The sequence below is a fragment of the Uloborus diversus genome, chromosome 2 (assembly GCF_026930045.1).
Source record: "Uloborus diversus isolate 005 chromosome 2, Udiv.v.3.1, whole genome shotgun sequence".
Lineage (NCBI taxonomy): Eukaryota > Metazoa > Arthropoda > Arachnida > Araneae > Uloboridae > Uloborus > Uloborus diversus.
Genome location: NC_072732.1, coordinates 26,544,626 through 26,558,311, shown reverse-complemented (window position 1 = coordinate 26,558,311; position 13,686 = coordinate 26,544,626). Strand labels below are relative to the sequence as shown.

General features: G+C 30.8%; 1 protein-coding gene across 1 annotated transcript in view; it reads left to right on the top strand.

Moving 5' to 3' along the window:
* The window catches only part of LOC129216925 (sodium/hydrogen exchanger 10-like), a 72,137-nt gene that overhangs the window by 42,981 nt on the left and 15,470 nt on the right, over nt 1–13,686 (top strand). The window contains exons 14-17 of the mRNA XM_054851142.1: nt 3,746–3,931; nt 6,318–6,482; nt 8,934–9,059; nt 13,013–13,111. Of these exons, the coding sequence (XP_054707117.1) occupies nt 3,746–3,931; nt 6,318–6,482; nt 8,934–9,059; nt 13,013–13,111 (576 nt within the window). The remainder of the gene's footprint in view (nt 1–3,745; nt 3,932–6,317; nt 6,483–8,933; nt 9,060–13,012; nt 13,112–13,686) is intronic.

The following is a 13,686-nucleotide window of genomic DNA, read 5'->3' as shown; positions in this document are numbered from 1 at the left end:
AGATGTCACAATTGTTTATTTGGCTGTTCTTTCGCTTGATGTAAGGCAGTGGCTCCTTGCGATTGAAAAGAAGATATGCTACATTTATGTTATTTCTTAATTCTTTATTACAGTGATTTGTTTCACTTTTGTTAGTACATTAGAGCAGGGGCGGCATTTCACCATTTCATTTGGGGGGTCGAGTTTCTTAAATATGTATAACCCCAAAGCGAAACCAAACACACATTAGCTAAACAAGAAGTTGTCATAAAATCGGTTTAGTATGAATAAAATTAGTGTTTAGAAACAATTAAAATCTTGATTCATTGACTAAAAAGTTATCATACAAAACATCTCGCTACTAAAGGTTTTATACTTTTTGGAAAAGCTATAATGCATGATTTTTGGAATTCGGAAGAGAAGGGAATCGTGTTACTAATCTATCAGTGCTCAATGTCGTGCTGTTTTGCCAGTTTAGCTAAATGGAAAATGTTTTTTTTCCCCCTTTGTGCTTCGAAAATATTTCTTTAACCTCATGAGACATAAAAAAAATCTTTCTCTACTAGCTGAGCTGATTGTAACAGTTAAAAAATAATTGAAGTAACGCATAGTTACGTATGAAAACACTTTTTATATCTTGCTCTTCAAAATCACCCAGGCTACTTCAAAAACTGTGAGGGACTTAAACTTTTCATCGTTGAATAATCTAGTCATGTCGGCGCTCTCAGCTTCAATGAGAGACATTATCTGCCTCCAGCTCTGTTATTCACTATTCCAGACTTATGAGTTCATAACAAAGACGAAACTGCAGTCTCTGGATGTGGAAATTCTGTCGCTATATTGCTTGTAATTTTTCTTGCCTCATGCTAAAAATTTTACTCACAGTTGAAACATTTTATTTTTCGTTTTCAAAATCTAATCTGGAAGAAAAATAATTATCATCAAATCTTGTGTTGATTTCATTCGAAACTGAATCTATTACTTCATACAAAATATTCAAAAATCAATGTTGGACTTCACATCATCATGTGGAGTTTTTTTTTTTTTTTGCGCCTCTTTAAAATTGGCTCGGAGGAAGAATTTTTTTGAAAAATTTCACGATGGATTGAAATATACATCTATAAAAAAAAACTATTTTCATTGTAGATTGAACTGTGGTAGTATGGTACTCAGATCAATTGTAGATTGAACTGTGGTTTGAATAGTCGAGTAGCGGATTGAAGATATATAGATTTTGATAGAGTAAAGCATTTTTCAAAAACTTTTTCCCAATGCAAACAAATTGGATAAAAATTCAAACGAAGTCATACATGCCATGAGTTTTTCACCATTGAAAGAATCGTTTTGCAATAATTCTTCCAGTTTGAAATCACTGCTTTGAAGTTACAGAGAAATGTTTTTATCGTTTTAACTCTTGAAGATTATCTTGTGTCACTCCGCGGTTGCATAATTATAGAGCCCCATAAAACGTATTTGGTTGATATGTCTTTTTTTATTAAATAATCACATGCATTTTTAAGAAGTTTCTATGAAAGCATTATAAGGTATTGAGCAGCTGAAACTTGTTTCTAGCAGAAGAAAGTGATGAACACTCATTAAATAAATATTCACTTAAAAAAATGAGAGTAAAAGTGAATGTAAAATATCAAGGAATTTTCTTGTGAAAACCATGCAGCCACACCACTTTTCATGAGCCTCTCACATTGGACATACCATCGTTACACTGGGCACACAAGTGTGAAATATTTAGCCTATATGAGGCAATGTCTTCTTTAGTTAAAATTAACCATGGTTCTCTATCAGTTTTCTATGTTCTGAAAAAGCCGTAAATACTTCATGAATTTCTAAGTCACCATCCAAATAACGAAAAACACTTTTTCTAGTCTGAGAATGTGTCGAGTTTCATCAAATAGTTGCTGAGAACCAGCGAGATTTCCTTTAATGAACGTTGATTTCCAACTTACGTAAATTGAAATCACCCATTTTCTATCATTCTGCTCAAAAAATTTGGGGGTGCGACCGCCCCTTCTTGACCCCCCTATTTGCCGCCCCTGCATTAGAGTGGTTCAAAAATACACGTGAAAAGAAAAGCTTCTCCTATATAACAGAACACCACTCAATGTTTTTAGACTTGCGGATAGTAATATACTGGAAGAATTTTAGCTTCTTATTTCAACCAAAAGAGGGTGCTTAACCCGTTCCCCCAAACTTCCTAAGTATAGGGAGGAGGTTAAAAAAATACATTGAACTGAAAAAACAATGCTACATATTATAATACGACACGAGTTATATGCATATACATTGCAATAAAATAATTATTTACAAAAAAAAAAAGCTGGGGAAATGTTTCTAAATTTGTGACTTTCTCTATGTTACAGCTAATGTTAAAATAAGGATTCATTGAGCACTCTCCTAAAATTTGAGTAAGAAGCTAAAACTTTTACAGCACAATACTATTATATTTATTACTAATACTATTAGTTAGTTAAAAAAAAAAAAAAATAGGCGGTGTCTTGGACTCTAGCTGAAAAAAAAAAACTTTTGAACCACCCTATAGTACATATTTTTGATTATTTCAGCTTGAGTAAATTAAATTTGGTAACCATTATTCGTAAAGTTTGAAAATGAGGTAAGTTTTATCAAAATTTGAGATATATATATATTTATGTTGCGAAAAGAAGGTGGACATCGATAACCTGGAATTTTTCACAAAACCACCTGGAAATGTCAGAAAATTTCATTCTTGAACTTCCATGGCAACCCTGGTACCTATGTGTTTATCTATGTCCGAGTCACTTCTCCCGAATGCCAGTAAACTGACCATCGAACCAGGTATCGATGGATTAGTAATTTTCTCGTCTTTATTTTTGCCTATTTAACATAATCCTCCGATAACAATTAGCAGAGATATCTATTAAAAACTATTAATTATAAAACTTAGATTTCGACACAAAATCCCTATTTTTTGACGGCTTTCCTAGATTCAAATTATTATCTTAACTCTCCGTAATAATGCTTTTATTGAAATTTGTGGCTTGAAGGAAATCCTTGAGAAGACAGATCTGTTGCCATTTTTTTTCTCGAATAAGAACAAACAAAATTCTGGGTCTTGTTTTGAGGCTTTTCCTGTAATCGGGAGAATTAAAATGTTTTCTTGGTGGTTATTTTTCCGAAATCTGCCACAAAATTTTACTGATTTTTTTTTGTTCAAGGGTGATTGCTGAACACGCGTCACTTGACATAACTTTTATTTACGAGGTAAACTATGCAAAGCTGGGTGACACAGCTAGTATTTAGTATAAATAATGAGTTAGTTCTAGTGGGAAAACTTTATGAGATAATTATGTATATATTGAAGGTAGGTGCTTAAGTTGACATTCTTTCCTTTACTTATTCATGTTCTGAAAAAAATAGCGTCTTTTTCAACCCAAATGTGGAAGAGGAGATCTAAACAGTCAGTATAAAGATCAATGGAATATTACCTATTCTGACAGTGAAATAATGTGTGATAACTTTCATGTGGATTTCTTTTTGTGATTTCAAATTTCACAAAGGATGTATATTTTTTTCTTTTTGAAGGACAAATTTGTTTTCGGTCTCAGTCTTTTTTTGAAGCACACATTTTGTAATCAAAATTTCTTGATACTTCCATAGGCCCCCCTAAAAGCACCTAAACAAATTTCTGTCAGCAAAAAGTTGTTATCTTTGTGAGTAATAAGCATGTCTTTTACATGTGACATTTATTCTTGGTTCTTTATTTACCTAGGTTGTAATTCTCAAATTTGTATCCTTATTTCAACGATATATATTTAACCAGTTGTATTCTGCTTATGATATTGGACGAGGCTTTCTCCTTGCAAATGAAGATGTTTTAAAAAATATGGACACGATTGTGGATTTTGGACCATGCGCTAAAATTCCTACACTTATTTGTGATAATAACATTAAAGAAGTAAGAAAATAAGTAACTTTAAATATTTCTGTTTTATGATAAGTCACATTTCAATAAGTTACTGCAATGTGTCATCTTAGTTTGGGTAATAATATTTTATCGAAAAAATTATTATGTTTTCAAAACATAAAGCCTGTTTTTATTATTGGACCAGCGCAGATTTTTTACTTTTAAAGCCTGCTATACTAATAGCAGATTTGATATTCTATCCAAATGTCCGGAATAGCATTTTCATCATTGTGTAAATTTGTCCCTAATGTAAGAGTGAAGGCTTTCATGGCCGGTGCCAATAATATTAAAATATCCCGGGCTGTTGTGCCATGGTCTGAGTGTAGACTGAGTGTGAGGCAACTGAATCAGTTGCTAAAAAATCGTTTCCCTGGAAGCTGCATCCACTCTGCCACTGAAGATGCGGTCTAAACGTTTGGAGTTACTACATTCAGTTCATGGCACAGCAGCCCGGAATCTTTTAATATTGTCTCTATTTAATTTAGAAATCAGTTAAACATGAAACAGTATCTAAAATTAAAAATTTCAAAGAACTCCGACTGAGTCGCAAATGTAAAATCAAGAGAGAAAACTCAAAATCCTTTGAAAAGCCTTATACTATTAAAAATCAATTGCACGTATTTTATTTGTTAACAAATGATTCAACTAATCGCTGAATAAAGGCTTAGTGTTATTTAAAATCTGCTTTAAAAAGTGTTGCACAGTCGAGTCTCGACTTATGCGAGGGATGCGTTCCAAGACTCCTTGCGTATGTTGAAATTTCACGTTTAAAAGAGTAGGGAAGGAGTAAAAACTTTTATAAACATGCCCAATTATTTTAGACACTTGTAAACACCACCTTAAACTGTTAAAAACTGTTTCTTAACTATACATTGCTGTTTCTTACATAAAAAACTGAATTTTTATTTGTATTTTAAAGAAAAAAAAAATATTTTAATCCACAGAAAATACTGCTACGATGTACAAAGTCAATGATCACTGGGAAATAAAGACATAAATTAAACCAATACGGTAAATACAGTATGTAGTAAGAAAAACAAATGTGCTATAGTTGTAATGTACAGTAGATCCAGTAATGATATTTGTAACTTAAAAAAATGAAGATGATGATGATTTATGCTGTGTGATCAAAACGTTATTCTTATACATTGTTACACACACAATACAGTTGCTTCACTAGTTCTTTTATAACGTTTCCATCTATCACAACACGCCTCTTCCTGGTTTCTTAAATTCACAATGCAAAGCAGCTTCCAATTTCATAGTTTTTGCATTTTGCTTAGATATTACTCAGTGAACCTTAACGGGTTTCCTTTTTTTGACTTTTAATGGTACATATGGAAGATTCACTCATACCTAATTGTTGTGCTACATATCTTCAATGCATATTCTAGTTGTTCAAGCACATAATCTAGCTTTTCTTTAATTGTCAGATTTTTTCCCTTTTTCTTTCTATCTTCACAAACTTTAGCTGAAACAGCGCTCTTAGGTGTCATCATTATTCATGAATTTTCATATTTAGATTTTTAAAAAATGGAAAATGAGAAGTAGTTATTTTTATAAGCGATGTTCAGACTAGTACGGTGTGGAAACTTCCGCTCTCAGTGATGATAAAGGGATGAAGGTCCATTCACAAAAAAAAAAAAAAGTAGCTAATAACAAAGCCGATATTTACATACCTCGATTCCCTTACTGAAAAGTTTTGTGTTGTGTGCGAGAAATTCGCGTGAGGTCTAAAATTCTTTCCTAGTGAAAAATTCACATTATAGCCATTTCGCGTAAGTTGGATCGCGTTGTAGCGGGAGTCGACTGTAATTCAAATTCTTTATAACATGGAAGTTCCAAACACATTCTATCAGACACAGCAAAAATCGCAAAAAACCTTTTGGAGGTTTTAATTAATGTCTTTGTTAATTAGTGTCATCCGAAGACGCAGCTCAGCTAAGAACACTCTCGATCAACAGTCCTTTCGAACAAAAATTTTGTTTCATCAGTCCATCCGTCTAGGTGCTAGAGTGCCACAGACAGATACACAGAAACATCAAACTTATACCCCCCTTCCTTCGTGTGTCGGGGGTTAAAAATTGTATGGCGGAAAACTTAGCATGCTAGAAATTTTGATGTATGAGGTAAGAATGAATGATTGTCATTTGAAGTTTTGAAACTAATGGTTATTTTTAAAAAACAAACCCTAAGTAAAAGCTTTTAAATTACATTTTATAGAGCTCTTCATTCCTAATAAATTGAAAAATAATACTAGAGAAAGAAGGAGGGCTTGTTTTGTTTTCCCTTAGAACTTTTATTTGTGTCACAAATCTAATGAACTTTGCTATTTCCTTTGGTTATAAAAACTGTTCTGATTAAAAACTACTTTTAGATGCTAGATTTTCTTGATGAGTTTGAAAGAATTTTCCCTTCTGTTGTGTGTGCTCTGAAGTCTAATCGGGCTGCTCGAAAAATTTTGAATAGAATGAAATTTGGTCTGGAGCGCTTTATGGAGAAATCAATCATAAGTCGAGAAAATTTCCAAGAACTTTCAAATGTAAGGTTCATTCTGTCATCATAAGTGTCTTTCTTATCCACAATTGCTTTAAAGAATCGGCCTGTGGTTTTGAAAGCAAAAGAATTGTTTTACTCTTTAACATTTCTTTTGTTCTCAAATGTTAGAGTCTGTCTTCTTAATGTTCCCTCTGTAAAAACAAAAGAATGCATAAAATTTAAAGGTAATAAAAAAATTTAAATTAAACATCTTACTTTTATTCTTTAAATGTGCAAATAGTTGTTCAAGGTGAATATGTTAAATTGTGAGAATTATTTTTCATAATGTGAATGTTAACATTAGTAAGTTGGTGATACAGAAACTTGTTAGAAATTAAAATAATGGACCCTCATTAAGTTGACATCGTTGTCGACTTAAGTCGACATGTTTTCATGTTCCCTTGGGGTGTCAAGTTATCAAGGTTCCATTGCATAACTGTATTTGAAATGAAATTCACTAATTCCTTTGCACATTCATCTAAAATTTTTGGATAAATATTATCTGGTTTCGCTTTATTTTTTCCAAATGAAATGAAATGACTTCCCTGGAAAAGACAAAATCCTTAAGCTGTATAATAGCTTTTGTCTTGCTAGTGTTGACTGTAAAGTACAGTTATCATTAAACATTCGAAAAATAAGTTCTTAAGAACATTTGCAATATCCCTATTGTTTTGAATTATATTTCCATGCTCATTGACCAGTGCCCTTATGAAAATGGTCTATAAAATTCTATAAAAAAAAATCTTTAGAAATGCCTATATAGAGTCTTATAGAATTATGGCACAATTTTCTATAGGGCGTTTTCTATAGAATTCTATATACTTCTTATAGAATTCTATAGAGTTACTTTTATAGAATCCTATGGAAGTGTCCTACAGAAAATTGGGCCATAATTCTATAAAACTCTATAGAGGTATTTCTTATAGAATCTCTATAGATCTTCTTATAGAACTTCTATTGATCTTTTTATAGAGCCTCTAGATCTTCCTATACAGCCTCTAGATCTTACTAAGAGCCTCATAAAACACAATGACAATGCTTTATATAATCAATATATGTTTGACAAAACCAAATTATGCCTGAAAATATTAGTGCAGCAATTTATTCCAAGGATTACACATTATTGTTAGATGGAGACACTGCATAAAATTGGACAATGGCACCATTTGAGAGTGCTAATTAAATATTAAAACTTCTCTCAGTACAAAAATTAATGTTAACACGTCCAAACTTTCGGTTATTATTACTTACATATAAATTAATAATGCAAAAATCACTAGTAAATTAATGTCATTGCTCAGTCATGAGCTTTATTTATTTAGTAAAATCAAATGCTATTTCCGATGCATAATAAAGTTCGTTCTGGATCTAAAATTCAAGTTTTGTTTTATAACTACTTTTCATAAAGTGTTTCATTCCCAATTGGTTAATAAAATCAAAAAACAACACAAAAATAATACATACTTTCTAACGAATTCGCCAATGTTCAGCCATTTTCAGCGCAACGATCGCACATGCAAAATGGACGATTCCATTTGGGACAGAAAAGGGAAAACAGACTGGCGCATGCGCAAAGAGATTGAGAGAAATATTGCCGGCAAGCTATCGTGACAAAAATATGGAGATTGCATCTTGAAATTTCGATTATTTTATTTATTAAATTTTGTACTTTTGAAAAAGTTCACAAGTTATACGATTTCTCACTCACTAGAATTTATTTCAATGTTTAGAAGTTTTATTATTACTATAAAACAATTTTAACATTTAAAATAATAAATAAGTTTTATCTTTTATGAGTATATTTTTTTATTATTTAATTAAGCTTTATTTTTTTCTTCAAACTATGACAAAATGCGCCAGTATTATTATCAAAGACCATACTACAATCCTCCCTTATGACCTTAATAAATAATTAATTGATAAAATAAGTATGCTTAAAATTAAATAGATTAATTAGAAATTAAACTATTTCATTTTAGGGATTAAACTTCGTAATTAATTGGGGATTTTTAACCTTTCCTAACTAGAAGTATTATATAAACACTAATGAAAGCTATAATTGTAAACAAAATGAATGAATTCTCAATTTTTTACAAAATTCAACAGTAAGGCAAATTTTCTGATCAAATTCTATAGAATTTTATAGACTTTATTATCTATAGAAACCTTATGCTCAAATTCTATAGCAGTTTTTATAGAACTTTATAGAAGAAATTTTCTATAGAAACTTCATTCTCTAGTTCTATATGGATATCCATAGAGTTATATAGAAATAATTTCTATGGAAATTTTCCTATAGACTTCTATATAATTTTCTTTAGAATTCTATTAAGCTCTATCAACCATTTTCGTAAGGGTGGCCCAATCTGACCATTTCGAACTTTTCCAGAATTAGCATAAGCAAAAAATCTTTTAGGATTCAAAGTTTCAAATTTATTGTTTGTTTCCTTTTCAGGTGTTATTTGAGTTAACAAAGAAAGTTGCCTTTGCACCCATAACACGCAGCATAAATAAAGATTTTAAAATGGTGCTAGAAGCTGTTGATTGGATCACTAATGACCAATTAATTAAAGATATAACAGTATGTATTGCAGAGTATTTAAATTGCTAATGGTTTTGGATTTTTGAAATTTCATCTACTTTTATTTTACTTATTAATATTGCTTAATTTTTTAAATCGAACAAATTATTTATCCTGAAAATAGAGGAAACAATCTTGCTTAAACAAGAGTATTTATTTTAATCACATTTAAAACAAGTGGTCTGATCACTTGAAAATAAAAATCATTTTAGTGCTAATTGAACATTTCAGGAGAAAAATATTGAAGTTCAATTTTGCAGGATGAATTATATGTAGCTGTTTTCAACTTTAAGTTTTTCATTCAGACTATGAAAATGAGTTCCATTGAAAAAAAAAAAAAAATAATTGTCTCTATTTCTGTAAATTTAATTGATATTTTAAAAACATAAATTTTTTATTGGGAATAGGATACATTTTTCAATGTATAACTCACACCGCACTCAATCTACAAGTAGCATACTTTCTAATATTTTCTTTTAAAAAGTTGTCAGTTAATGCACAGCGGTGTATAATCTAGTTATATTACAGACCCTTTTATCCATTATTCATAAAATAGGGAAAATTTAATGATTTTAGAGAGATCTGAAAAACAATGGTCAGAATATGGCATTTTTACAAAGGTCAATGTTTGACGAATTATCGAAGGTGAATGGTTTTTATCACGCAATCAGTCTAAATCATATACATTTCTCCGTGATACACTTTCAAACTTTTAACCTCTTGCCGTTTCAGTCATTGAGTTTGTTTTTCAAAAATAAGCAAAAATAAACTTTTTTCCAAAATTTTTAGTTTTCTACAAACCATTAAAGGAAAAAGATAAAATCTGTTTACATTTATTTCAAAGCTTTGCTCAGCCCTCCTCTACCCCCCCCCCCAAAAAAAAAGTTTCAATATTTTTATTTATTTTTTTTTTTTTTAATCTAAATGCTAGAAAAGAAATTAAATTTCAAAAATTGTAAGAATTACTTTAAATTTTGTCTTTAATTGAACTATTAAAATGTTGAAAGTGTATTTTGTGTTTTGAAAAAAATAATGCAGTTTTTTATGAATGTACAATTATTTAGCCAAGAGTCATGTTTATGCTCCTAGCTGTGATTATATACTCATATTCAAAAGCATTAATGCTACATTTCCATCTGCCATCACTACCATTTCCATAGGAAAGAAAATAATATAAATGCAATTTAGGTGAAAATCCTCAAGGAATATGTCCCCCCCCCCCCCATAAAAATAGACATGGATAACCAATAGCATTGGCATTGCAAAAAATGAGGGATGAACAAGAAATTCTTATTTCAAAACCAAAAATAATCATCCAAGAATAACCTCTTGGAAATTTTCCCAAGTTACATGTGCTCTAGTTTGCTCTTATTTCCACCAACTCTGAACCTTTTAGTATAAAAACTTTGGGTAGCTATATTGAGGGATATGACTTGATATTGAAACCACATTGAAAAATTGACAGGTTCATTCTCCTGATCCATGCTGGGTGATTGAACCATTGAGCCTGAGACATCTTCATGAAAGACGGCCCCAACCACTATGGGTCATTCCATACGAAATGAGCCAAATTCACAAAAAAGTGGATGCCGCATGGTAACAGATTTTTATGAAATTTGGTATACAGGTTCCTTTTATGCCTGTATAAAAATATCTAAAATATTTTTGCTTATTATTTTTTATTTGAATAGTTAAATGCGATTGAAAATTGGTCAAATTGAACAGCATTCTCATTAATGCTAAATGTTGCACTTTTGAAGGCTTGTATCTTATTAACTATTTAATGAAAACTTAAAAGTTATATGTTGTTGCAATCTATGGAGTAGAGTAATTAATCTGATATCAGTAAAATTTTCAAAGTTATTATAGTTGACTTTTAACCGAGTTTCAAAAACTGAAAATATTTCAGTTTTCTCATAATTAAGCATTTTATTTTTCAATCTCAATCTTTAAGGAATGCATTAGCTTTGCTGAAATTAATACCCAATAATGTGCTTAGTATCATAAAAAAAACTACCTTACTTTTGAAGTTGTATTTTAACTCCTTTGTCTTCAAAATCAGTTTTAAACTTAGTGACATTTTGTAAAATGATGATTTTCTCCTTCACATAGACACAAAAATTCAAATGAGGGAAAATTCAGACAAGTTTAAAATTTTGCAAGAATATAGAGCTGTGCTTCAACTATTTGCTTGAAGAAACTCGAAATTGGTTTTCAATTTCCAAACTTAATATAAAATTCAGAAAAATAGCATTTTCTTTGTGTTTTATGGGTCATCCATACAGATTTGACGAATGCGTGCGCTCGACCATTTTAATTATTTTTTTTGAAATTCATATCGCTTAAAGCTGCATATGAAAGATGTTTAAAACCACTTTTATTTTTTCTCTCAACTGGACCTTTGATTTTTTAGAGGTCATCAAAAGGGATTTTCGTAGTCAAAAAAGGGACTTTTTGCATTTTGGCCAAAATCTATTTAAATTACATTTATGATAGTTAATTTAAAGCTTTGATGTTAAAGTGCATAAGTACATAAGTCTTACATGCTGAGTTACGTAGCTGTAAGTTAATAATTAAAATAATGGCAACAGGTTGAAGTTCAAGGTCAAATGTAAAAATTTTACTCATTTCAAAGGGGGATAACTCGCATAGGGGACGGAAACACAAAATGAAATACGGCAAAAACTAATTACTGGAACCATGCTAAAAAGAATATGTAACTGTTGCTGTGTGTTTGTGTACCCTTTATAGATTATAGCCCCTCAAAAATCGGAAAAATGACAAAAATGACATTTTTAGACTCCTGTAAACCAAAAGGGGATGAAGTGTATTTCGTCAAATATCTTATTCATGGATAAAACAAATTTCCTCAAACTCATAGCCCAATCTCAAATGCTATTGTGAATTAGACGAGATGGTCCTCTGCCCATATCTTTAAACTTAGTATGTTCTCTAAGAGCGATTTTTTTTTTCCTATATCACGAATGAAGAGGAAAATTCAACACAATTATTAAGGAAACATGTCAGCAAGTACTTCATAAACATGCTTTTGAGAAAATGAAACACGAAAGAAATGGTTAGTTTTGCTAAACTTACAATAAAAAGAAGTAACTAATGAAATTTTACCTTAGTTCAAGTTACTCTAGCAACAAAAATACGCTGATACCAATGATTAAAATTTAGTAGCATCTAAAAGACACTTCAATGTGTTACGAAAAAAAAATTGAGTAAATTTAGAGCGTTCTCTCATCTTCAAAAAAACATCTGAAATAGAGGAAAAAATGAAATTTTCGGAAATTTTTGATTTTTTAAAGTACGATTTCGTCATCAAGAAATTCATAAACAATTACGAAATTAGAGCAGATAGTCAGTTATAGACAGTTTTTCAATCTGAATCATTTTTACTGTTATTTTTTCATTAAAAGAGCTGGAAGAGTGAATTGAAATCTGAAGTAAATTGGCAAAATTTCAATCTCTGTTAATATCTCAGATTCAAAAAAAGATCTAAATAAGTTTTACTTTGCTATTTCCCAATAGAGATTTGTTTATAGAATATGGAGATATTTATTTTTCAAGTGTACGTTTATAACTTATGGAGTTGTTGAGTCACGAACTGTCCGCCATGAACTCTGAAAATTTAGGCTTAGCGTAAGCATCAACTTCTAATTTCAATAACAAAGCAACAAACCGTTTTTGAACTTCCATACTTTGCATTCCCTCTTAGATATGCATGGTTTACCTAAATAAAAATTTTCATTGAAATCTGTGACACGTCAGCCACAGCTGATTTGCTCATTTTGCATGGAATGACCCCTATACCACATAGACTATTCTCCCTCTGGTTGGCTCAGTGCAGTTATTATCTGTATTGTAAATTGTTTTCAAAACAAAATAATGCTTTAGAATACAAATGATTACAAGATTTTTCATCCTTAAATACTTATTTTACACAGGAAAATCATACTTTGCATTCGTATATGTCAGGACAAGTAATTCAAAAGAAGGGAGATGTTCATAGCCATGTATATGTTGTTGCAAGTGGCATAGTGAAAGTAAGATTTTGTGCTTTTTCACATTAGCTCTTATATTTTGCAATTAATAGTCTTTAAACAGAAATTAACTTTTAAAATTATATACTAAAGGCATGGGCGCCCATATGCAAAGTCACAAAGGAGGGGGGGGGGGGGGGCTCAAATATTTTCCCCATGGTTTAGCTGGATATTTTCCCCATGAAAACTGATTTCAGGACAGATTAGAGTCATAAAAATTTGACATTTTCAATAACTTATTCATTAATGGCTATATGTTTTTATATTTTTGCAAAGAAAAAAGTACTTAAAGCAAGGAAGTTCTAATTCAAAAGGGGGGGGGGGGGGCTCGAGCCCCCCTTGTCCCCCATTATGGGCGCCCTTGACTAAAGGTGTGATTGTCTAATTATGTGTTAATTATTCTAGATGTTGGTTTAGTAAGTGAGCAATGGATTGAAAAAAATGGAACTGAGTATTAGGAATGCATTAGTAGTACAATGTATGATAGTAGTTGTACTTTTTTTCCCAGAAGTTTAAAATATATTAATCATTGCCATTTTTATCTTATTTTGATGTTATGACTTAAGAGTTTTTATTTA